The following is a 27,216-nucleotide window of genomic DNA, read 5'->3' on the forward strand; positions in this document are numbered from 1 at the left end:
AAACTCATACCAAGCTACTTCTGCTCATCAGTGAAAACAGTGAGGCAATCCTTGCCCAAAGGGCAGATAATGGTTTAATAACTTTCCAGCATTAAGCCATATTACAAATCCCTGAAACAATAAGGTGTCTAAGTCTTGTAGCTGTGCAGGTGATTTAAGGAAGAGGTTGAGTCTCATGGATAAGAAGGCAGGTTAGAGATTAATAAGTTGGATGTCTACAGTCCACCAAAGGAGCAAGCAAAAATGTCCATGAGATGCAATAGTCATGTCGGGAGAAGGAGACACAGACCAAATGTAGCAATCTCATGGGAGATGTCTACCTCCAGCACGACTTGAACACACAGTGCTGTAAAAGACTGCATTTTTGCTCCCCTAGAAAGTACAAGATAAATGTCCAATCAAAGCTAATAATCAATGAGAGGATGCACGTAGAAGGAAGGACTGAATAAATGTATATAAAAGGAGCCATAGGATGGGCTCTTTGGATTTGAGCTGGGTCCTACAGACGCTCTTTGCCCATCAGCACACCTTTCCTCACTGCCACACCACGGTAACTGGGGCAATGTGGGAGCAGCAGATCTGAGAAAGAGCAGCCAATGTATTTATTTCACTTTGCACGGGAGCAAACATTACAATCATTGCTCAGCTACACCCTCTACCATAGTTCTGAGCCTGTGCATCTCTGTGTGCTGATGAAGAGTAAACTAAGGAGCAGAGGAGTGGAATGATTTGCCCTAGGTTATCCTTGGAGCAAAGCAGAGATGCAAGCCCAGAGGGCTGAATCCAGCCTCTGTAGTCCTATTACATGAGCGTGCTTATTTTTTCCCTGACTCTGGGGTTGCTGAAGGTCTGTAATTCCACACATTTCCTTTGCATATTTTTTTTGCATTGCTCCTCTGCTAGCAGGAGGTTTACTGGGGACTCGTCAGACAGTCACGTGCGTCAGCCAGAGGCACTTGGTGTTTGCAGTGCTGTCTGTCTGAATGGCCCGAGCGTGCTGGCTCCTGGAAACGGGAAATCCCATCCCTGTGAAGGGATGACCTGGCTTGGAAACCAGCCTCCCTTCTGTATGCATCAAGGGGCAGAACAACAGCATTAAGCCTCCCATCAGCATGCTTTTTCTAACAGAACGTGCTATGCCTTATGTGGGAAACAAATAAACACACTTAGGACAATAAGGGGAGGGATGCAACAGAGAAAAATAAACCTTTAGCTGGCTGGCAGCCCGTCAACAATGCCATCTAGTTTAGATTACAGCTCCCCGGGGTAACATTAGACTCTTCACTGCAGAGATGGAAGTATGAGCCCAAAGGGCCATGCTGGACCCTGATCTGATGATTTACTATACCTCTGCAGCAGCAGGCACAGCTGAGATCAAGGTCCTGCGGCGACACGCTTTGTGCACAGGCATAGTAAGGCGCAAATGCTTCTCCTGAGGAACTGATGCGACCTAGGCAATAAGTTTAGGCTGCTGCTGACACCTGAGCTCCCATTAAGTGCTACTGTGGTGGTGTGGACCACACTGCTGGAGAAAAAAGGGCAATGCCACCTGCAGGAAGCATCCTCACAGCAGGTGAACCACCTAAATTAAAGAAAGCTTGGGTTTTTTGCCCCAGCCTGTTTTACAGGCCCAAAGAAAATGCATCAGGCATTGCCAGGGCTGAGGAAGCGCTCTTGAACCAGTTATTTTGCAGCTGTCACTGAAAAGCTGAGTTATTCAGTGAAACGGGTCAGGTGGGACTCAACTAACCCAGTGCATGTGTCCACCTCTGAACAAGACATCCAGGTCTTTGCGAGATGATCATTGTAGGTCCCTTCCAACTGAAATATTCTATTCTTATTCTATTCTATTCTATTCTATTCTATTCTATTCTATTCTATTCTATTTACCTCTGCATAAAGCAGGTAATTAAACGAGGTCAGATGATACTGACCTAAAGGGGTGTGTGAAGAGGACAGTTTAGAGGTAGAAATCTACAGTACAGGTGTCCAAGGCTAGCTAAGGTGGCTCCTACCCCTAGCATGGATGCTGAAAGGTCCTAAGGGCTGATATTCAGGTAAATTACTGAAGGATATGGAAAATCACTGGTTATCAGAGGCTGTCTGTGGACTCAGGTCAGCAGCGCTCCACTGATTACTCCCTGCACCACTAAACTTACTCTTTTAAAATAGGAAGAACAATACCCTGCAGCGTGGGCCAAATGTGATGTGTGGGCTATAGCTCTGACAATTGATGTAAAACAACCTGTTTATGCAGTTGTTTTTTTTTTTTTTTTGGAAACGGGCACAATCACATACCCAGGTCTCCAGAGAGCTATATCCAAGCTGAGTCCTTTACTTCCTTACTGCTCATCTTTGAAGCAGAAAATCCTTAGTGCACACAGACACAAGTGCAAACATAGGCATTCCCCCAGCTCCAAATCTCAATGTCATTTGGAGAGCAGACTGAAATCTAAATGTATTGGTGCATCGCAGCGTATTATGCCAGTGCAGTCTTCCACCAGCTACCTGAATCCTTTGGGCAGTATCATGCCTGTGCTCTATTAAAACCACGTATCATCACCTCTAGATATCACCTGTCTGATTCAATTCAGCTCTCGATTACATGGGTGTATCCTGCTCAGTTTAATGGAGCTTTTCCTGGACCTGCAGCTGTGCAGCCCAAGGGAGAATTAGGAGTGCTCATCTCTATTCTTTGCACTCATCTTTAGCTGTGCAGTTGCCACCAGCATCAAGAAAAGGTGGGAAAGGAAGAAAAAGCTTGAATTTCTACTTGACAACAAACTGTAGTGCAAGAAACACACATGCTGGTAGTCGGTAACCCTAATAATTTTCCTGTTTGATAAATAAATAAGATTCTCTTCCCAATTTCTCATAGCACATCAGGCACCAGCTGTCAGCCAAGGTAACGTGCTACACACAAAGGCTTTCTGAAGCAAAGGCGGAGATGCAAGAGGAATCGTTAAATAATTCAATAATCAATGCACCACTCGCTCATCCTGTAACTTTGATACTGACAGGAGGGAAAAAACAACCCACAAATGTGGCACCCGTCTCAGCATTTTCCCATTTAGTGCTGAGGGATAGTCAAAGACTCCGGGAGCAAAAATGATGGATTTAATCAGGTTTGCAGGGGCACAATCTAGCATGGTGTAATGAGGCTCAGCTCCCAGTGATGTCTGACCTCATCCCTGGCTTTTGGCAAGGAGCTTGTTGTTGACTGTTTGGGACCTCTCGGCTCAGGATTGGGTTTTAAGCGTGCAGACAAACATGGAGATAGAAGATTTAATCCATGAATTCTACGGCATTACTGTTGCGGGCGAAGTGGAGAATCCGGCAATCCGTTGACGTTACAAGCAGATTAGGCTGGCCCCGGGCGTCACCCACCCAAATGCCGTGCCAAAGCACTGCATGTCAGGTCTCACACAAAAAGCTGATGGCCACTGCTTGGGATGTGATTGAAAAATCTGCTAAGATGCAGAAGTGGAACAGGAAATGAAGACTGAGCCTTTTAGCCTCACGGCTGGGTCCTGTCCTAAATGCACATGGAAGAAATCCAAAGGAAGACGACAGAGCAATCATAAGACATACAAATCTGGAAAAACAGAGAGGGCAAAAATAAAACCAGGAGATATCAGAGGGCGAAAGCTTTAGGATGGGAGCATGTAATTTAGTACTGTTAGACCGACACATATTCCTTCAGGTCCTAGGAGTAGAGGGGTTGCACTGGTACCACACTGGGAGCTCTCAGATCCACTCTAAATCTGCCAACAACAGTCAATCCCATCTCCCAAGCAAACTGAGGTTTGACAAGAGCTCCCTAGTTTGCAACAGGGGGCATGATGGAAACCCCTTGCCCTTAGCCACCCAGAAGCAAAGATTTTGGACATTTTCCTTTAAATGCATGCTGTTCTGTATGTCAAGCGTTAGGAAGATGGGACTAAGGGAATGCCATCTCTGAGCACAGTTTGGGAGGGATGTTGGTTCCAGCAGGTCCCTATGGCTGGACAATACAGCTAAGCTGCGTGGTCCCATCCCTTTCTTTGATTTGATCCCACGGTGAAGCGGCTCCAGGAATTCACCCAGCAGCAACATTTTCACGTGTTTTTGCAAAGTGTTTTGCTGGTTTAGCCCCTGAAGTGGCTCACGAGGCGATCAGCAAAGCCCCAGTGAAAGAGCAGGGAGAGCAGCAGGACCGTGCAGCTGGCAGCATGGCCAGGGAGCGAAGCTGCTGCCGGCGCAGGTATCTGCTGTGGCATCCCTGAGCAGCGCTGATGGAGGCTCTGCTTTGCTTACGGATGAGCTTTATTCCCCAGGTGAAGGCAGAGAGCCGTCTGATTTGATTCACGAAAGAAGAGTCCCAGCTGATGAGCAGGAGAGCTACAGAACTATGCAACAGATGGAGGTAATCAGGTATTTCCACCCAACATTTTTCTGCCTCTGAGGCATACAGCCTTTTCAAGATCACAATGATTCACAGAAAGGACACAGTTTGAATTCCAATGTACAGTACCAATGAAGGGGAAAAATAAAAAAAAAATCATGCACAGAAATGTAAATTGGAAGGGATGTTTTTCATCCTGGCTCAGAAAGGCTGTTCAAAGAAGCCTAAAAGCCACCACATGAATTCAATTGTTTTACATGATTTTATTCCTGGGGAAACAAAACAGGATTTTTCCACCATCTGCGATAAAAAACTCTTTTACTTTTCATATGCAACCTGCCAAATTCTCTTTCAGAGTTTCAGCTTCATCTTTCATGCTCTGGGAAGATTCTTTCTCCTTCATTTCTTTGCTTCAGGCTCCTTGTTCCCTCCTCCCTGCCTTTTTGCAACCTCACTGAGATCTAGTCTGCAATTAATTCCTGTGTACCAAATAGACATGGGACTATTGTAATCTGCACAGCTATTCCTGCGTAAACAGAAATCATAGAATCACAGAATCATAGAATCATTTAGGTTGGAAAAGACCTTTAAGATCAAGTCCTACCGTTAATGTAGACATAGTGCAAAGAAGTGCTTAATCCTAGTAAAAATGTATGCTTTTCCCATATAGTAGTAATCTATACTCATGTAACTGCGGTTTTTCCAGCAGAAACATGTCTGTGCTAAGGGTCTGCATTAGCCAAAGTGGCACTGATACATCTAGACAAGCCCTACCACTTAAAATAGCACGTCTCATCTTTGGAAATATTGAATGAAAGGGGGGTTATGCTGCTTTTCCTTCACTGCCACACCAGATCTGAGCAGCACTGCCCTTTTCCACACCGCCTTTGCTTATCCACTGGGGGTTGTCTTGGTTACTGGGGAGAGTGAGGGGGTCTGGAGGAAGGTTAGTCTGCAGCTCACTCAATAGCATCTTGAGGGAGTTTGTGATATGACTGCTTAAGGGAGAAGTGGACTACTCCAGGAGCGTGTTTGAAAAGCCAGTTTCTGAGAGGAATGGATGGCAGGAGAAAGCACAATGGAAAACAAAAAAATCATGCTGGCAATGCTTGTGATGCAATCCAAAACGTCTTGATACTGGTTTTTGTTCCTTAGGTGTCAGACACAAGGGTGCAGAGATGCTGCGATACAAGTAGTGTGCTTCCAAAAGGAGAAAAGATACTCCCAGATGTCAAAAAATCTTGAGAACATGAAGCACCTGGACTTTTTTGCCATGAGGAAATGGGTAACAAAAAGAATCCTACTAGTATGATTAAAACCCAGCAAAATCACCCATATTTCATTGCTTGCTTCATGGGTTTGAAGGCTCCAGGGCTGGCTCCTTGCAAGACCACCCTTGAAATGGAAACCCAGAGCAGGTTGGTAACTGCAGCCACTTACCTGGACTCTTCAAACCCCTTTGCCTATCTCGTTTGGAAAACTTCCCAAATTGCTGGTGGTGGGTCCCTCTGAGAAAGGAGGTGGACCAGCCACAGAGCTGCACCATGGGCTCCCAGCAGCACAATACCAGCCCCATCTGCTGTAACTCTCAGGAATTACCAAGTGCACCAGGAGGTTTATTTCTGATTATTTCTCCACGGGTTTTAATTAAACTTCCACGCTAATAGTACCCTAAGAAGAATGTGGAATGATACAGTGTGCATTTTAATCCCAAATTTCACATCATCACAGCTGGGCTGTGGAAGGTGTGAAATTACAGAAGGCTCTGGTAGAAGGAAGGGACCCCAGAGGACAACCAGGTTAATTAAAGGTTCTGAAGGAACCAGTCAGCAAGTCCAGCTAGACAAGCTCTAACCTAAAGGTTGTAGAGAAAGAGTGGAGGTTTTAGGCTGGCACAAGATGATAGAGATGGGGCCGATCATGACTGTTCAAATCACAGTTGTATTTGGCAGACCCAACCAACACAGTTGCCTTGTTAGATCAGGACATGTACAGATATGCACTGTGGATGCCTTCAAACTGTGAGCTTGGGACACTTTTACAGCTAATGGTTTATAGCTTGTTGGGCACATATTGAAGAAACTTGGCTTTCAGAAAGCGATTAGAAGCCAGACCCTGAACATCAGTCATTTCTACACACACAAACCCAGAAACCTGCTTCAAAATCCAAGTCCCGCTAAATAATCGCCAGCCATTGCAAATGAAGCAATAGCCACAGCTTGAAGAAGCAAGTTGGACCTATTTCTTACATGAAATTATCAAGGAATGGTGGCTGGTAAGATTGCCAGTGGGATTAGACTTTCATATGGACGTCCTGGACTCTAGCAGCTAGAAGAATAAAACCATAAAAGAAATAAGCTCTGCATGATTTTGGCTCAGCAACTAATTCCTCTATTCTTGATACTTCTTATTTTCCTCATGGCTATTTTATTACATAGACAGTCCATTCTGCATATGCTGCACAGGGGGATGTGGCCTCCAAAGGCATTTTGTCTCACATTTTATCCACTTTACTGTGAAAAGGGTTGCATTACAAAAGGGTTTTGTTAAATGCTACTCCTGGAACCAAACTTTTGGTTTTGTTGTGGGTTTGCAAGGTGCCTACAATGGCAGAGATCCCTGCCCAGCAACAGGCAGCTGGTTGATGCTCGTGTGAAAACCTAAATCCTGTAAAGGGAAATTAAATCATGTGAAGAATGCTCATCAATTTTATACTTGTTTAGAGAAACTCAGTAATTGCCATATAGCCTTAATTTTGAGACTGCAAGAGTATTATCACATAGATATATTAATTATGCGTATGTTTCTGTAAGGAATGGGCTGACAGAGTATCAGCGTGGAGATATGGTTTGTGCCTCCATTGCATTTTGCTGGGTGCAAATGCTGTTTAACTCCAAGCATCTACTTAATGGGAAAGGGCTGCCTGTCTGTCTCGCACCGAATCTAGCAATCTTATGGGGTTAAGGGGCAGTTAAATGCCTTTACAAAGTGATTTGCAGATCATAAAAATGCAGTGTGTGACCTTAAGAGTCATTTGCCAGCAACGGCGCTGGCAATAAAACATCTGGCTGGGTGGTAGGAGATGCACATGAATTACTCATATTGCATTCACACTGGCTGCTCAAAAGGCTTCTGAGTTGTGGTGTGAAAATCACTGGCAAGGCTCTGTCCCAGAGAGGAGTTTTTCCCAATCTTAAAACCAAGCAGCATTTGGCTCTTTCTTCTTCAGCATGCAAAATAAGCCAACCTCTTTTTCTCCCGGGTTCTGTTAAGGCGACTCTGGGGAAAGGATGGAAGGCATCTGCTTCTTGGTAAAAGAGTTGGGAGGGAGCAATACTATCAGGATGTAAGTGGAATTGCCTCTGGCAGGACATGAAAATGGGTGTGCAAGGTTAAAGCACACCAAAAGACCATCCTGGGTAGCATCCTATCCTCACCAGTGGCCCATGTGGATGCCTAGGGCAGAGTGGACAAGTCTGTAGAGATACGTCTTTAAAATACTCTTCTAGTCTACAAATAAGGGGACATCAAAGTCAGTAGGGGCTAGGTTCAGCAAAAAGCAGTGGAGGTGGATAGGACACCTGGAGGAGTAAGGAAGCTGGACAAGTGCTTGGAAAGGAGATGCATTAGGGACTACTAATCAAATCACATCAGGCTTGGGAAATCACCGAGCTGAAATCTCATAGGTGGAGGCCAGGAAATTAGCTGAAGGATAAGAAAATATTGTGAGGAAATTACACTGTATGCTTACTTGTCCCTTGGTGTTCACCAACAGACAGTCTGGACACAGAATACCAGATGGGACAGACCTGGGTCTGAACAAATATGGTCATTTTATATATGTTCACAACTCCAGTACACAGTAAGTCTGTTCAGAATTTTATAATAATTTCTGTTCAGGAACAGAAGTCCTCATAATTTATAGCTGGTGATGTTTTCTCCTTTCACAAAATTGCCTAATGGAGGATGAAATCCTTGTAAACTTTTAAGATTGACCTCTCCCAGTGCAAGAAAGCAGCTGCGTTCCTCTGCCCGTGCCACCTCCCTTGTGCAGAGAGCAGCAAGGGTGATATGGGAAGGAGACAAGAGGAGGACTCATCCTCTCTATCACCTTCTCATGGTGGTGGCAAAACTCAGATCCACACAGATGTGATCAACAGGGAAAAAGCAATTCTCTTACATTGCAACAGTGTAATGCACAAGCCCTGCACGGGCTAGTCAGTACTGCTGGCCACGAGAGCAATATCTGTAAATATACCCAGGAGTGGCAAAATGGAAATGCAAAAGCATCAGCATACAAATTCCCAAGTCTCAGTCCACACTTACTCATCTCATTTCCCCACTGATGAAAGCCCCATAGAGGTATCTAAAGTGCCAGCTGGCTTACCAGCGTATCTCAGGCTATTTCACTCACAGTATTGAATTTTCTCTGCTCTTAAACAGATTTTTTTTTTTCAGAACAGTCTCCTTATGTGTGTGCTAGCAAACGTCCAAATCCTCCTTCTGTTTTGGTTACACTAGAAGTAGATTTACTCCTCCAAAATTCTTACTGTAAATCTTCCTTAGAGAATGCCATTTCACCAAAACCTAAAATGCAACAGGAAAAATATATAAACAAAGCTTTTCATGAAAACACCAGAGTTTGGCTAAAGACTGACATGGAGTGTATTGTTTTGACGTTCTCATTGGAATTCTGTCTTCAAAGTCAGGTTTTAATTCCAATAAAATTATTTTATTCATTGACCAGGCAATGAAATCTCAGCAGATACACTCTGTACTCCCAGCTCAACTTTCTCCTGAGAAAGAAATGCCATTTTTCAATTTGTGCTATTGAAATGGTCTGTTATTGCTTTCCTTCCCCTGGGCCCCAGGACCTGCGCACAGCTTCTTGAACCTGATTGCAGAAAGCCAGAGCTAAGGGGTTTTTTAGGAAAACAGCTGCCAAATCTACACTGTGCTAGAAAACGGTGCTGTGGCTTGAAAAATGAACGCATTTTACACCATGAGGGCCAGATCTTTCACTAGTGTACATCAGGGTCATTCCACAGATGTGCCTGTGACCCCAAATCCATTAAACGTTGAGGGCTTCCTTTTTAATGCCTTTCTGTTGAATGTTTTCCAATTTTGCAAGAGGAATTTGATGAAGAGGAAGGTCATCTCGAACAGGGAGAGCTGCCTGCCTGCTGCACAGCCATTCGTACAAGGAGCAGATGAAAAGCATGGTCCTACACTCCATTAAGGATGTCATATCACAAACATTTCTTACAGCAGCCATGTTGCCGTAAATGTCTACCTTTTACCCAAATCATTGCAATTGTCACTCCCTATATCCTATCTGAGAACTGATCTGAGTAAAAATAACAGCAATAAGTAAGAAATAATAAATTATGTTCAAGGTTTTTAAAAGTACTTGTAGGTCATATGATTTTGGTGAAATTATGGACAATGTGCTCCAGCCAACAGCTGTACCGCACATCTGGGAGGGAATGGAGGGCAGACAGAGGGAGGTGGGTGTGCAGGGATGGGGTCGGGACAGGACGAGAGCTCCTTTGCTCTGCTCTGTTTGCACAGCTGGTATGAAGATGCTTCGTCCTGTAACGAACCGTAATCAGAGGCTCAGTAGCTGGAGTGAGAACCAAGGGAAATCAACCCTTGTGTTGATCCCTAGCAGCAGGATAAGATGTGGGGTGGGATGGGGGTAGGTGGGAACGAAGGATTTCTGACGTCCCTCCCCAAACCTCACTCCTTCAAAGGGGTTCCTAGATGGGCCAGCAGCCCCCAGCTCCACCAGCTGGTGCACAATGGCCATGTGAGGTTCAAGATTGATTACAGTCTTTTTCTTTACAGAAAACATATACAAACAGCGAGAATTCTTCAGAGTCGGGTTATAGAATCATAGAATCATTTAGGGTGGAAAGGATCCCTAAGATCACCGAGTCCAACCATTAACCTAGCACTGCCAAGTCCACCACTAAACCATGTCCCTAAGCACCACATCTACATGTCTTTTCAATACCTCCAGGGATGGTGACTCCACCACTTCCGTGGGCAGCCTGTTCCAATGCTTGACAACTCTTTTGGTGAAGAAATTTTTCCTAATATCCAATCTAAACCTCACCTGGTACAACCTGAGGCCATGATGAGTTGGAGGGCTTAAGAGAAAGAGGCAGTTTGAGGGGCTGAATTTCTCTCTTGCTCCAGACGTCAGGTCTCAGCAAGTTAAATGGCATCTTTTAAGGGCTCTGACAGACACAGAGAAGTTACCATCAAGCAAGAAAAGATGATATGTGAGCTGCTTTGCAAGAGGTGCCCCTGGGGATGTAGATTTTCCCTGGGGAACCTCAAGTCCCAAGATTAATTCAAGGTAAATATTGTTACTGAGTCCTTTGAGGTTTCCTATACCCTCAAATGAATGTCCCATTGGCTGGGTATTTTGCTACTGCCTCTTAAAAAAGTAAAACTAAACTCACCCACACATATAATAGCTCTCACTCCAAGCCTTTTCTATCTTGAGATCAAATAGATTAAGGTTTCAGTGCATACACTTTGGGGAAGACAGATCCTGGGGGCTTGTCTAAGGTATCAAAAAGCAGGAACGAGTGTGTTTCAGACAGGCTCTCTAAGAGGCAGAGTATCTCCACACCAGGGCTGAGATTGTTCACTCTACCTTTACTTGACATCATGCAATTTATATTCTGCAGCCATAGCACTGCAAGAACATCTCCCTAGCCTGCAGCTTTATTTTCTGCACACAGCTACCCCAGCACTTTAATTGTCCCATAAATTTGATGGAAAGGATTTGATGCAGAGAGCTGTTAAAATGCCAAATGTCTTGAGCACTGCAACTAATGAATGGCTCCCAACGATTCATGTTTCAATCTATATGCAAATGTGCCCTTTGGTTGGCTTGTGCTGGACTTTTCATTGCTGCATTACAGCTATCCAGGGAAGCCTCAGACTCATAGATCAGACAGATACAAGGCATAAATGGGAGAAGACTTAAATTATTCAGTGTTTATGAGAAAGAGAATCCAAACAGTGGACTTACACTTTGCTTTTTATAATAACATGATTACAGATCAGCCCTGAGAAGACCTACAATAACATTGGTTTTCTCCCCCGCCCCTTCCTCCTTGCTAACAAAATATATAGCACAATGAATCACTTAGCACAGCTGAATGCATATTATCCAATAACACCCAAAATAGTGTATGCCAGCTCCAGGTAAAACCGGTGCTCACAGAGCCCAGATGGGAGATGTCTGTGAATGGACTGAAACATTTCAAAATCTGGTCTCTGCTATTCTTACTCCCAGCAAGGGAAAACATCTCCTGGAGCATCAAACCGAGTCTCTGTAAACAGCGACGGTCACAAAATCTATTCCTGCTCATTAATGAACTGCACAAATCCCTTTCACCTGCAGTGCAATGTGCAATTCTGGTTTTAGCAAGAAGAAATTAAGCTGGAGCAGCTGCAGTAAGGGCTGTCACCATCACAAGAGGGCTGCAGAGCTTGTTTTACAAGGCAGAAAAAAAAGGGGTTTTTAGGATTTTGGTCAATTCCAAGGCTAGGAAGGAAAGCAATTGCTCTTTATACAAACACCTGAGAAATGGCAAGAATGGGAAAGGACAATTTTAGCTAAAAGCCAGTCCTGGCACAAGAACAGGAAGCCACAAACACCCTCAGAAAACATAGACATGAACATATCAAGGACAGTGTCGTTCATGTAGGGCTTGTTTTGTGGGGTTTAAAGCTGAAGCTGTATTGGGGGTTTTACACTCAAAGAAATGCCAGAGGTGCCACCGACTTTACAGAATGGATGGCTGCAGAGAAACAGCGAGGTTTTGGCATTGCCCCAAAAGTCACCTCACCGGGAGCACTGCTGAGCCAGGAGAGCAGAGCTGAAGACTCTGACCAAGCCTTGGCTCCTGCAAAGCGTCAGACTAGTTGGAGACATCTTCCTTGCTTTGGTGTTGAACTAAACGGAGCTTTATAGCGCGAGGCATCCACAGCACTTGATCCCTCAGGACCTTAATTTCTGGCTGACTTAGGTTTCCTCTATCTGCTTAGCTTAGGTCTCCACTGTTTCTTTTCACTCCTATTTCTACTTCTCTCCTTATAACCCCCGGAGCAGGTTGGGGTGGCCACTAAGACTGGGAGAAACCCACAACAGCAGCAATGCTCCTCATGTCGTCTGGACACGGTCAGGAGACTACAGCAATACAGATACAATCTTCTGCCAAGTCTAGTTTAGTGGATGAGCTTTGTGGGATGCTGAACTTGGTCCTACATGAAATACTTAAATTTTAGGAGCATGTTTTATTCCCCAGCAGGTAAGTGGTTTTGATTTTTGTTGGTTTGGCCCAGCAGCAGGAAATTTGCAGGGCTGGGAAACCCTGGATTTAAGATCAGGTTATATGAGAGTTGCCTACATGAACAAGAAGACGGAGTTGGCAAAACCAGCCGTGTGGCAAGCAGCAGACATTTGTTATTTGCCACCAGGACAGCGGTGGCCTCGGCAAAGCCCTCTGCCTGGACCAGCAATGTGTCCCTTGCCAGGCTGCGTGGCCACCTGCGGCTGGGGCCACCGCACCCTCCTGGTCTCCACTCCAGTTCTAAAAACATCTCTGCTTCAAATAAAAGACAGAACAGGAGGGAACGAGCTGCCGCTGTGCTGCGGAGCCAAATGAACTTGTCAGGCTGCCAAGGCAGGAATTTAGGAAGCCTTCCTTTTTCATCTTCCCTTTCTTTGTGCATGGAAATGGACTTGCCATGAGTGATTTGCTAGCTACTAAAGCTGATAAGTTTGGCTCCCTACAGGCCCCTGCTGGGGAACAATATTGGCTTTTCTTCTGAGTTACTGGGTGGAAGACACGGGGCAGGAGCTCTGTGTGTTTTCTCATCCTTGCTCGGAGCCGTGCACTTCTCTCTGTGCTCAGCTGCCCAGAGCCAACCTCCAAGGGAGATCCTAGTGCGAACTGTTTTGAGGGGAGAATGGAAGGGGTGCAATGCCACGGGCTCATCTTCAAAATTCCTGGATTTATAGCTGAGTAAGGATAGGAAAACCAAGCTGCAGGGGCCAAAAGCTCTGGGCTGTTCTATCGCAGGCGACGATTTGGTCTTTTATTTGATCTTGTTGGAGAAAGTTTTCAGGGGAAAAGGGGTGGGAGGGGAGGACTGTGAGGTGCACATTCCAGAATGAAAGTAAAAAAAGACAAGACAGGGGGAAAGCTCCCTCAAAAGTCATACCGATCAAGAACAGCAGAGACTTGTTTCTAAAATCTTACAGCAAAACTGAAGGAGGTAAAATACATATATTGCTGCTACTTGCAATTAAGCACCAGCATAAACAGCAGCTCTTTGGACCACAGAGAGCAAAGTGGCTCAAGTGTGTCTCAGATTGGACCTTTAGATGGAGTAAACTGGTATAAAGTGACCTCAGAAAGAGCCTGTATCTGCTAACAACTGGGTAACCTTATTTCATTATGGAGGGGTCCTTGCTCACCTTACTCATGATGCAGAGACATGTTTGCAGTAAGCAACAAGTTCTACACAAACTTATTTCCCTGATATTTGTCAGCACCTGCTCAGCGTCCGAACCTACAGGGAGAGTTAGTCTCAAAACTGTCGAGAACAGCAAGAGATGGAAGAGCTTTTTGAAAACTGCAGGTTGTTTTAAGGGCCTAGGTTTTTTCTTGTTTAATAATAAGAAGCTTTAATCCCAAAGTAATGTATCAAATATTGTTGATAACTTCCTGGAGTCCACTTGGAGATTCCTTATACACTTTTGACACCCAGTCCTTATGAACTAAAAGATGTTTGTATGGAAAACAACTGAGTATCTTCTCTTAAAAAGCCTATAGGAGATTGAACATGCACACTGAATGTTAAGGCTTTGCTCTTAAGGGTTCTTCTTGTAATACCTGCCTGGAGGTGATGGGCTTTGAACACTTGGGCAATACAAACACATCAATCACAAATGGCTCCAGGTTTATTCTCCAGCATCCAGCTTTCAGTACAGAAATGCCACTACATTTTTCCTTCCATTGTAACATCCTAGCAATAACCTCTCATCTGCTAACATAAGAGCGGCATCACTCCTGCTCTGCTCCAGCTTTACTGCTGTAACACTACAGACACGAGAGGTAAAAGCCCAAGAATTCAGCCCCTTTTTCACACCAGACCAACCACATCCTGAGGTTTTAATAGGACCCAAATCCCAGACTAGATCCTGGGACTGCTAATTAGTGTCTAGATGGATGGCACAAAGTGCCTTGATGATGTTATTGGAGCCATCTACTTGTCCCCTTTTCTGTAAGTTACTTTCAGGATAACAGCAGTAACAGAAGAAACGAATGATGTCCCTGCACCACAGCTCTCCATTCACAGTTGGGTCCATCTAAATGTAAGTGCCTAAGCTAGTCTTGCTTAGGGCTTAGGTAGACAAGGGAAAGAAACATCTCCAGAGAGGAGATCCATCCTACCCTAAGAGAGGTGGGAAGGAAATGACTTCCGAAGCACCCTGCCTCCCTGCCTAGACAAGACACCTTGTTTTTAGGTAACTAGCAAGATGGTCTATTTGATTAGAGCTCTGCAAAGGGTGAATTCAGACCAACACAGAAGCCTATGAACAAGTAGCTGAACCACAGAGGGGTAACCTCCAGCAGAGAGACATTAGACAGCCTGGCGTGATACCATCCTAGACAGAGATGTTACAGGGTATTTCTTAGAGCCACAACTGCTATTCTGAGCTTTCAAATTAGCATATGAACTTACTTCATTTTAATGCCCATTTTCCTTAGCATTGCAAACTGTATCAGTCAGAGTTTGCAACGTGGGGCTGATGCCTCTGAGCCTTTTGGAAGGAGGACTGAGCTCCTAATTACTCCTACCAAAGAGCAGCCTTTTTTCATTGGGCCACAGCTCCCAATAGGTCAGAGCAACACTGTAAAGAGCATTTCAGTTGCTCCATGAGATCTTTGTTATTCCTTTCACCCACAAAGCTATCCTCAGCTCTTCTTGTCACTGGTATAAACTGGTACCATGTGAGTTCCTGCTTCAGAGGTCCAGCGCTTTCTGCCCAGTTGCAGCCAAAAGTGTATTTGCCAAGACAGACACAGAGCTGAAGCAAAACTGTTGGGTAGATTTGCTCCATCACCTCCATGCTTGACTGTGTTGACATACTTAAGTCTCAGTCTGCAGCCCCAACCCAGGTCACATGTGTTGTCAGCATTGTCAGTCCTCCCCAGGTGAGACATGGCAACGAGACAACCCAGAAGCAGCGAGTGAGAGAGACATGTTATGCTTAGACACAGGGAAAACACTACAATTCGAAGCCCTAAATTATTTCAGAAACTACACGAGACCTGCCAAACAACTTAATTCTTCAATTCAATGTGCAAAAGGACACAGCAGCACTGTTCCTGGAAATTGAAAAGCAATTCTTGACTAGATTATTCTTCAAGACAGGCAGTAAGCTGTTTTATTCTTCTGCATATCCAGGATTCACATGCAGCTTCTGGGCCATCCCAGATGAGAAAATAGAAGTGGAACATTGCACGAGGTTAATCTGGACTACACACACAGAGCAATGATTTCCTCTAAGCCAATCAAGGATTAAGGCTAATGAGTATCTCTGCATCTTGTAACAGTCCTTTTAGGGAAATAGAATAGGATAAAAATAGCCTGACTTGATCCTCCCTGCTCCAAAAAAGACTTTTATTAGTCCTTGGGGTGATGGAGTAAAATTAGAAATGATGAAGAGAGGTATGCTTCACTTACCTGTCGTAGAATGACCATGGTTCCTGTATAAACACATCAGCAATCACCAGGAATGGACCTAAACCAAAAGAAACCAGCAGTTAATGAACTGATACCCTGACTCATAGGTCCCAGCTCAGGGACTGTCCCAACCCTAAAGGGACAGATGCAGCCCCTCGGTGTGGAAGAGGGCTAGGAGCACTTAAACTCCCCACACTTTTGTAATATTAATTCCAGACAGTGAGAGACAATCCTCTAATACATCCAGATTAATGCCTGCACCATGGTGAATGAGACTGGGACTGGAGGTTGCTTACGCAAGTAATATTTTGTAAACTGAGTCCTAGAAAGTTGTCCAAGGATTAACCTAGCAAGCAGACTGATACTGATTTACTACATGGGTCGTCAGATCCCGTGGTACGGATTAAAGCACATGGAGAAGGGGAGTCCTGTCCTTACAGCCCACGAGACTGGATGGATTATCATCTTTCTATCAAAACTGCTTTCAGAAGAGGAAAGAAAATACCAAGCCCTCCACCACAGCCTGCAACTAATACCTGGATTGGACTGAGTATCTCCACACTCTGCTCCTGCCTGTTGTACAAATTGTACCTTTGCGGGATTTACATGGGAAAGTCCCACGCTGCTCCTGGGTTTGTGCTTGCTGGTGTGTGCTGCCACTTCACGGTGCTCCCAGCATTAAATTGCTTTGGTGTGTATGAGTGAAAAACGCTTTCAAAGAATTGAATTTCTGCAGCTTTTACTCTCCAAGTCATCCTTGCTACATGGCAATCAGTAATTGTTATATTTATGATGTGGAACATTTTCCAGTACGGTAAAAACACTCATGCCTTAAAACACTCATGCCTAGGCAAAAAGGCACTCTATTTGAGACACACAACTCCCACGAGACACTGGGGATGTGAAGGCTGATGAAGGATGATCTTGCAAGACACAAGATATTTCCCCTCACAGTGACAAAGCGGTCCAGACTTGTCATACAAACCTAAATATTTTGTTTCATGTTTTAGCCATAATTTTTATTTTTGTGCTTTCCCCACTAAAAGGAGAACCTTTCTTGGAGGGACAGGAGGGAATAGTAAAATCTTTCTGCCTGCCCTCAACCATCTCCTGATGACATGTCCCAAAGAGTTACAATATGGGACAGACTCAGTCTTGCAAAAAAAAGGGAGTGATAATGCCCTGTGCCAGTGTCCCAACACATTTTCCTCATGGCAAGGAGGGTGATGTCTCTTCCCCACCAGCAGCAACTGCACTCATCCCATTCAGTAATGTAGGACTTTGTCTTTGGTGCTGATCCTGCTGGCTGAATTTTCTGTAGCTTCTCAGCTGCAGTGGGAAACACGGATGATTCCATCCTAGCTAGAAAGGCAGGATTTATCCCTATTAGCCCCTGCAGGGACTGCAAAGGCTCAACAGCATTTCCAGTTATTCCCCTTTTCCTCACCACACTGCCTGCACCACCTCTACACTTTACCGACCACGTATTTGAAGGCAGGTAACTACCCCATTGAAAGTTGTAGGAGTTTGCCAGCTAAGTGCCTTCACCACCTTAATGAAAACATCCAGCTGTTGAAACCATCTACATGATCCCTCTGCATTGCCCAGAAAAGGAACTGGTGTCCTAAGAGCAGTCAAGGCATCACTGTTCATTACAAAATACTAGACAAACTTTGGCCATAGACCATATTTAATGAATTAATTTTGCTTTTTCTAGAAGATTGATGACTCATGGAAAATCATGTGCCCACTTTAGTATCTGAAAGGCTGTGGGGCAATTTTCCTAATTCTCAGTTTGAATCTTCTCTGTAGCACATAAAATTATTCCTCTTCTCCTTAATTCATATGGCTTGAAAATAATTTTCTAACCCTGCCAAGTAGTGAGCCCTGAGACAAACTGCCTAGGGATCCTGAAGAGTCTCCTCCACTGGGAATAGTCAGTGAAATCTTGGCTTGGCTCAGAGCGGGCACTGGGTGAGGTTCTCCAGAGGTCCCTCCCAGGTCTGTAACATGATGGTTGTAGGGGTAGCGTTGAACAGTGGGTTGGGTAGCAGTTTGAGTTCCTTGGCTGAAGGACAAGTCATCTTATAGTTCCTTGCCTCAATTTCCCTCTCTGAAAAACAGAGATCTCACCCAACAGGGTTGCTCCTAGGTATTCCAGTCATTATTTGCATGCTAACCAGCCAAATAGCCTATGTGCGCTTGCCCATTGGGTGACCATGTTGCAAAAGCCATGCATGGGGAATGTCTTCCCACAGGCTGGGCTAGAGCACCAGGTTCAGGTCTCAGAACTGCTCCTTCAGTCGTTTATCCTTCTGCTGCTGAAGCAAAGAACTGTCCCATGGTTGCTCTGGCTCCCAGCATGAAAAATACCCTGTATGTCGGCATCCTGCTCAGCCCAGCCTATGGTGATGCTGAATAGGTGTTGTGCCAAGTTTGGAAGAGTATTTACATACCCAATAGAGTCTGCTTTTAAAGAGGACTTTGGTACCCAGAGCCTGTTGTGTTTTGTTTTTTTTTATTATTTTCTGAAGGTCTAGCCTTTGGTCCAAGCCACCAGGCTTGCTCTTGTTCAGTGCTTTGTAAGCCCCATCATGATGCTGTTGCAAGGGAGGTTGTACGCAACGGGCAGCCAGCTTTCCCCACAGCCTGATCAGCAGGGAAAACCCCAAAAAGGAAGGGCAGGGGGAGCAGCAGACTGCCCTCCCTGTTCTTCCCACAAGGATCAGTAAGCAGGATTGGGCTTGTCTGAGCACCAGGGAGATCAGCTCCCTGCCACCAGGGAGTCCTGGTGGAACAAAACAGCCATCTGGACCCTCCAACCCTCGCTGGCAGATGAGCGTAGGGTGCTTCAATCCCACCTTCATCTCCTATGTGAAGCTCTACAGCTGCTTGTGGTATGGGAAATGAGCTGAGCTAAACAAAATGTACCTGGCACCTCTCCCAAATCACTCACACATAACACAAGAGCACAAAGACACCCTTCTGGAAAGTGTATTTTTTGTAAATTTGGTTCATTTTGCAGCTTTCTGAGCACCACTAGTTGACTGTCATCTGAAGAGAGCATCTGAGGGAGGCAGTGGGGGAGGCTGAAGGGGCTTTAAACTACTTGTGGATGCAGAGTGATGTGTGACATGGAACTATACCTGCTACTTGCTTGCAAGCAGTGGTCAACAGAAGCCAAGGAGTGCTTCAGTACATGGTCTCCACCATGGTGACCTCTGCCATGGCTTTCTTGCTGGTTCTGAAGAGATCCCAGATGCAAGAGCAAGAGGAACCTGACAGAGGGACTCTGGAGGGAAAAAGCCTGAGGAACCTGGACGAAACCATTATCCTGCGATTGCAGAGAAGGGGGTTGCTATTCTAATCTGTTTAACTGGCATTTCTGTGCTCCTTGTTGGCACTTCAGGACCGGAGTCCAACCACATGACTGGCCATACTGCCTTGGGGATCGCTCCACAGTGCTAATCCTCCAGAGCACATGCTCATTAAATATCAATTAGGAGAAATTCAGGTATTTCATTCTAAGTGCAAATTCTGTTCCTTTCTCCTGAAGTTCCACGTCCCTCATGATTCCCCTGTCTGCAAATGCAGCGAAGAAAATTAATAATTAATTTACAGGGTGTGTGCACTGACATTCAATGACAGCCTGTCCCCCTCTGCACCCAGCTTGGAGTAGAGCCTGTCTCTTGGAGAACACCCTAGGCACTTAAAAGTGTGAAAAAACAAGAGAAGTTAATCTACCTTATGTCTACTTCACTTGACTGACAGAAACGTAATGTATCACCTAGGCTGAGCAAAGAGATTTAACACACCGATGCTCTCTGCACACTGCTGCCTTCACCTCCTGCCCTCCAGCAAGGGATCAGAGAAGGATTAAAGATTTTGCACTGTATTTTACTGTTCATCTGAGAAATGGTGGATAAAAAGAAGGTCAGACCTACATCCTTGGAGACAAGCGCCTTTGTCCTTACCACAAGCAGGATTCAGATCAGGAAGAAAAACAATGGCTCTTGAATGAGGTTAAACTAGCAAACCCGCCAGTCTTTGGGATCTCCAAACATTGAATGTGCATGACAGCGAGCAAAGAAGAAGAAGGCAGTGTCACTACATACCACTCCTATTCTGTCCTGCTCAAAGCTGGCATGCTAGGGAAGCTATGACAGTTTGTATTTTTGCATTCTTCCTAGAGCCCTGAATCAGAACCAGGGCTTTCAGGTCAGAAGATATTTGTCTGAATACGGCAGCCAACCATCTTCCTCTTGGCTAACAAGTGTCTTCCTTGCTAGCTTGATCAACAAGCAAGCTCTCAACAGAGACAACCCACTACTTCTCTAGGTAATTAGCTCCAAAGGTCAAATCATCCTTAGTGTGTCCAGTGATGTCTGCTCCCTACGAAGGCACTTACAGCCTACTCCCATCAGGTCTCACTCTGCTTTTCAATAAACTGAACACTCAGGCTCTCACAGTAAGAATTTCAGACCACCTGCCATGGTTTCTGAGCCCATTTTGGATAAATCTTAGATATTTCTGAACTCCTGCTGTCCAGTGCTGCCTGGGACATCCCTGACTCCTTGGGCTGTAGCCTCCCATTTTGCTTTATTTTCTGCACAAAAGGTAAGTTCTCCCATCTGCTCAGGTTTGCCCTCAAAGCCTATGTGAAGGTTGGCTGTCCAGGACCTGCTGAGAGGTGGGTAACTCGAGTTCAACCCTCACCTTGGTTTAACTCAGACTTTGAGTCTCGCTAGATGAGTGCTTTAGCTACTGGGATGTTGCTTAAAACATTAGCATCTCCCTGTCTGAGCTTTAGACTGAAACGTTCATGGTAATGGCCATTCACTTACACCTTCCCTTCCTGTGGCACAAATATCTTCATCCTCACAAGAAGAAATAATCATTTCAAACTCCTCCAGTGCAGATTACATGGAGAGTAAAATCCAGTCTTCTGGTTCTGTTACCCATCATCTCTTTTAACGTGGAGAAAAGATGCATTCACGTTAAAAGCAACAACATTCCCCTGAACTGCAATGGCAACAGGAATTCACCCAGAGTATTTGCTGATTTTTTTACACACAGGACGGCACTCTCTGAGTTTTTACAAGTGAGCAAACAGTATGAGACTCTCGTGATGGAGATGTGGGGACACGGCGAGCACCACCTGGCCAGCATGCTGCCTGCCACCGTGCTGAGAAAGTTCCCTTGTTTATGTCTTAATTGCCGCCTCCGCATGGACGGATCAGCTTGAGGTCATGCTGACAGGTGATGGGAGGAATGCGAGGAAGCTGTCACCTCAGCAAGGCAGGTCACAACAGTAATAAGCTGTAGAAAACATTAGAATTACCATTTCTCATGTGACCGGTGCATCCATGACACAGCATACCTGCAGGCTTTGTATGTCCTGGGAGATGATCAGCACAGAGCACGTTTTCCTGGAAAAACTCTGATCTGAGTTCATTGAAAGTCAAGAAAAGCCTTTCCCACAGCCTTTGGATCAGACCTTGAGTGGCCACCAGATTTCCAGTGGGATCAGGAGACAAAGGAATAGCTGCTTGGAACAAGAGGTGCATTTTGGTGTAAAGAATTACCTTCCCGCTCAGCTGTAGGTCCAGCTGCCTGGACAACTGAGGGGAAAGATTCAAGCGGAGCTGCAAGTTGACACGAAAAGATATAGGTGATAGTGGGGGGTAAAGATCCATTGTGAAGCCCTGGATCCTCAGAAAGGTTCCTCAGTGTCCAGTCATGGATGCAACGCCATGCAACTAAACAACAGCCTGCAAGGGCTGTTTTAGGGAACATGCAGATTTTTCCCTAGCTATTCCTGCAGCTTTCAGCCTTACAGTGATGAGAACCACAGGATTAGGTACTAATTAGATTTGAGGGTACTCCCGTTGGGCTTCTCTTTCTGGTGGGCGGATGCTGTTCTCAGGGAAGACCTGGTAGTTTGTTGGTTGCTTTTTTTACAAGAAGGGATGTTCCAGTCATCCTGCAGACCTGGGATCTCCAAAGCAGAAAATTCCAGCCTCTCGAAGTAAAAACAACCTTTCCTACACAGAAGAACACAGCCAACTTGCTAATCAATTAGCCAGATAACTAAAGGGAGAAAAGACTGCAGGTGTCAAGGTGGCTTACTGCAGTAAAACAGCCCAGGATGGGAGTAGTCTTGGTGCATTAGATACACAGATAATTTGCATTTCTGAACATCAGGGTTTTTTTTCATGCAAGTAGCTCAGGGAAGAAAGTGCAGCACTAATGCACTGCAGTCTGTCATTCTGCAAGTGCAACTGAAACCCGGGGAAATGATGCTCGTAATTGAAACCACCAATAAATTGGGTGTAATCTACTCAACATGAGTGACAGAGAGGTCTCAGGCGTTGTGCAGTAGGTAGAGTTTCCAGCTGAAGACTTCAGTACCCAAAATCAGGGCCTGATTTTCAACAGACCTCAGGTAGAACTGAAAAATTCTGAAAAATCTGTCTTCTTCCTGAAAACTGAGCACTTAAACCATGTCCTGAGCTCTCCTCATTGGTCAGGTTGACTATGGATCAGCTAAAAATGTAAACACTGTTGTTTCTTTTGACCCGGCTAAAAAAACTCACTGGTCAGACCCGCAGCAGCATGAAATGTCTGAGACACAACTGACTTCAGTCCAACCGTGCTGATTTCCCTGAGCTGAAAATCAGAACGCCATGAAATGCCGAGGTGGTGATCTCGCTGGAGGAGGCTGGGTGTGAAAGGTTTTAAAAGACAGCAAGTGAAAGGAATGTGATCCTCTGTGCCTTCCTCCGCCAGGAGCTGCAGGCGTTAATCACAGCCCGCGATGACAGCTCTAGGCTGTGCCATCCTGTTTGCCTTTGCAAAGCATCGCACCGGTCAGCGAAAGGACCACGGAGACTCAACTCCAGCTGCAGGATCTCAGAGCTTGTTTGGTCCTCTGCATGCCAGTACCAATCTCCTGACAGAGTTACCCAAACTCTTGCATATTTTGGATTGGGACAAGATAGACAATTCCCCAGTGAGGCTGATACAGCATGTGTGTTTAGCTGTACCAAGAGTGCAACACTCCGAGTTAACACCATGTCTTCATAGGACATGTCTCACAGTATTAAAAGAAACTAAGCAAAAAACATTGCAAGCATTAGAATGTGATTTTAAACCGAGCTCAAGACAAAAGCTAAAGCTTCCAAAAAGCCAAGAGCCCATCCTGTGATGCACTTACTACCTAGGAATGGTGCGAAGTAATGCCTGAGCATTCCCTTGCCTCCTCCTGGCCACATGCACAGATCACAAGAGAGCTGGGAGCTAATATCAGTGTCACCTATGTTTATACACTTGAGCCTGGGGACCATGGAGTAAGACAGAAGCATGCAAATCCTACAACGAGAGTTCATTATTACACATCTCTGCTGTGGCTTTCTGCACCAAATCCGCACACGTTGTCCTCTCACCAGTGATAGTGTTGTCATTTAGGTGACTTCTTTGTGGTTCTCGATCTTCTTTTTTGTGTGCTCCAAGTCCAATCTGACACCCAAAGTGGGACTGAGATGTTCAGATACAGACACAGCATTTGATCAAGTCAACTGAGATCACCTCCATGACTATGGGGACAAACAGGTGCTTCCAAGAACCGATTCACTCAGTCCGTTTGAGAAGTCAGCATTATTTCTCTCCATTGACTACCAAGGAAGCCTGAGGTGACTGGTTTCATTTGGATGTCCCCTCCTCTCTCCTATCCCTGTGCTCCCTGAGCAGCTGGGAATATGTCAAAAGACCACTTAGCTGACTCTGTGGGACTGGTTTGGCCCTCAAACCACCATTTGAAGGGTCTTGGTAGCAGTGCCACCGAGAGACACCTCATCTGAATAAGTACCACCAAAAAGGCTACATTAGAGCAAAAAACCGCAGAAAACTCCCTTCTCTGGAACTTCAGAGAATCAATATGTAGTCTCTGTTCATCTGAGAGTAGTCAGGAAACGGGCATCAATATTTTAAGCCTCCAGCAGGAAGTTCAATAGATTTGCCCTGCATTCAATCCCCCCGAAAAGCCCAGCAGGTAGAGAGGCTGAACAAAAGACCTGACCTTTTCTCCCTCCCTGTGCTTTCACGTAGCCAGAGCAGAACAATGGACCACGGCGGCATCCGATCCCAGCTCGCCGCAGAGCGCTCGGCACAGCCTCCCGAGGAGGGCAATTTCCTTTTGTGCACCAGCCTCTACCGGTGATTGAGTATTTTTCAACAGCCACAATAATTAATCAAATAAAGTATCCTTTTGCAAGGAGGTCAGGTGTAATTTCAGCATAATCCAGACCTAGCAGGCTGAGCTGATCTAGACAAAATGCTGCACTTGCAGGTTGGCCAAAGGGTGTTTGCAATCTGTTTTCATCTCTTCTTTATCCATAGATGAACTCCCAGTCGTGCTAGGGTCTACACATGGGCCCCGGCACACCATGAGAATAAATTAGGAGTAAAGCCTATATTTGAAATTGAGGGGGATTTAAAACATGAACATGCTGTCAAGACTCTGCTCCTTGGAGCAGGGCTGTTCTGCACAGTGCTGGGCTACACTGGAAGTCCCCTTGCTGGTCCTGAGCTCACTGGGATGTCCGCACAGCACTGTGCCAAGATCAGAGCTCAGATCCTGTCCACCCATGCTCAGGGAACCCCAACTAGCCTGGGCTGAGCAGACCAACAAGTGTCGGTGGGGTCACCATGGACCTGCTCCTTCATGGGCTGCTCAACCCCAGCCATTGACAGAGCGATGTATACAGGTAGATGTGGTGGTTGACTTCAGGCTGATGTGTTTTACAACAGATGCATGAATGTGGGAGCAGATTCAGGTGTGGCATGTCCTGTTTTGGGCCAGGTTCAGGAGGCAGCACCCTTCTCAGCCATCCCGGCTCTGCCAGCCCTGCAGCTGAACCACAGCCTTTAGCCCTTAGCTCAGGTGCAGGTCTAATCCTTTGGTTGTATTGCTCAGGCAGCTACAAAGACTGTGTCTATAATCCGAGAACAATTCCATGAAGATCCAAGGGAAAGTGTGTATACATGTATGTATACCCTATATAGACTGATACATATATCCCCTAGCTGTACACTCTGGCCAATCCTATATTACTGGCTCCAGTTAGGAATAACTGGGCCATGTTATGAAGGAGATTGGACTGGATCATCTCCTTGGCCCTCCAAGCTTTCTATCATCTCATGAATCTTCCAGACCAGAGACCTTGCCCCAAGGCAGAGGGCAGGAGAAGGAGCACTGCACCCACTGCAGGCTGGGACCAGGGCCCCAAAAGGAAATTTATGGGGTGTCGGGTGATTTGTCCCGTGGCACACTGGAGTTTGTTCCTGAAGTGGTTTCAGAAGGATTTAGGTACTTGGGCAAAGTGCTCCCTTTTAAAACAGTCTCTAGATGATCTGCCACCACCCAGACAACGTATGGCAGAGGTAAGATCTGAACGCCAGACTAATCTCAGTCCAATAACTTAATTACTAACCCACTGCTGCTTTTTTTTTTTTTTTTGCTATAGAAAGGTTAGTTAAAGAGAGTCTTTACTGCAGCCACTGTTTTAGTAATCACTCCAGTGAGCTATTATGCTGTGTTATTGCCTCACAAATCCCAGCCTATTTATGGAGGAGGGGATAATGCTATCCTCATTTCACACAGAGGGAAACTGAGGCATGGAGGGAGGACATGACTTTCCCCAAGGTCATGCGGGAGAACCAGGAAGGTGCGATGTGCCTCTTGCAGACACCCAAGTCTATGCCTATGACTCCGGATCGAAATGCCTTTAATAAAGGCAGCTCCCCTGATCTTCTCTATCCTTAAATTGTCCTAATAAGCAGCTGTCTCACCCTCTACTCTTGCTGGTCCCTAATGGTGCGGCCTTGGCTGTGCAGGCTCTCTCCTTTCAGTGCTATTAGTGCTGGCTGGAGCAGGGCTTCTGCAAGCTGTTATAATCCTGTGAGGCTTTTTCTCAGCAGGAACCCCTTTGCTAGGATTTTCAATGAAATCCTCCCTCCGCCTGCCCCAACACTATCCTCTTATCTCCTGTGGTCCTGGAGAAATTCAGGACGGCCCTTCAGAGAGGCTGGGGTCAGGCTCCAAATGCAGGGACTAGTAGGATTAAGTAGGTTCAAATCAGAAGATACCAGCCCTGTTTTATCCTGCTGAGACCCCTGATGAAGCCAGAGGATGTTTTGCTTTAACAGGGACTGTAAAAATTAAGTAGAGACTCTGCTCTGTCCTTCCAGGGTGCCTTTGGTGCAATCACCATCACATCCCTCAGGGCAGCATGAGGCAGTGCTGGGAGACATCAGCCCTGTAATAGCCCCGATGAAAGGGGAACACATGCTCCCTGACTCATTGGCTGCACATGTAAAATGTTATACTAATGTTGCAGCTGGAGAAACTGAGTCACGGGGGCTGTTTGCTCCGTCTACTGCTCTTCACATTTTGGTGGTGTACCGAGTTGCTAGGTGTGCTTCAGCACACGGGATGCTCCGTGCTCTCAAGGACATCAACTGGTCGAGCTGAAGTCATGCTTGTAGCTCTTCGCCAAAGCAGAGTTAGACTAAAGAACATATGAGGCTGTAGATTTAGATCAGATATTAGGAAGAAAATCTTTACTGTGCAGGTGGTGAGACACTGGCCCAGGTTGCCCAGAGAGGCTGTGGCTGCCCCATCCCTGGCAGTGTTCAAGGCCAGGTTGGACGGGGGTTTGAGCAACCTGGTCTAGTGGAAGGTGTCCCTGCCTATGGCAGCGGGGTTGGAACAAGATGATCTTTAACATCCCTTCCAACCCAAACCATTCTTTGATTCTGTATGTTAGGTGTTGCACAGGCATAAAGTAAAAGCCAGCGCATCCCCAAGCAGCCTGGATGGGCAAAAGAACTGGAGGCTCCAGGGGATGAAGTGACTTTGCTCCATGCCAAGTTCCCACCTGGTGAAAAGCAGAGCCAGAAATAATGGCAGAATTCCCTCTGCAAGCAGCAGAGCTAACAAAAGCATCATCTACAACCATGAAACTCCAAAAAATAAGATTTCTTGACAGTCA

General features: G+C 45.7%; 1 protein-coding gene across 4 annotated transcripts in view; it reads right to left on the reverse strand.

Moving 5' to 3' along the window:
- MYO7A (myosin VIIA) overlaps positions 1–27,216 on the reverse strand; it is a 104,246-nt gene that overhangs the window by 69,674 nt on the left and 7,356 nt on the right. For all 4 annotated transcript variants that reach the window (XM_030042258.2, XM_030042257.2, XM_030042255.2 and 1 more), the window contains exon 2: positions 16,166–16,223. In XM_030042258.2, the coding sequence (XP_029898118.1) occupies positions 16,166–16,183 (18 nt within the window). In that variant the 5' untranslated portion in view covers positions 16,184–16,223. The remainder of the gene's footprint in view (positions 1–16,165; positions 16,224–27,216) is intronic.

Source organism: Aquila chrysaetos, chromosome 19 (genome assembly GCF_900496995.4).
Source record: "Aquila chrysaetos chrysaetos chromosome 19, bAquChr1.4, whole genome shotgun sequence".
In the NCBI taxonomy this organism is placed as follows: domain Eukaryota; kingdom Metazoa; phylum Chordata; class Aves; order Accipitriformes; family Accipitridae; genus Aquila; species Aquila chrysaetos.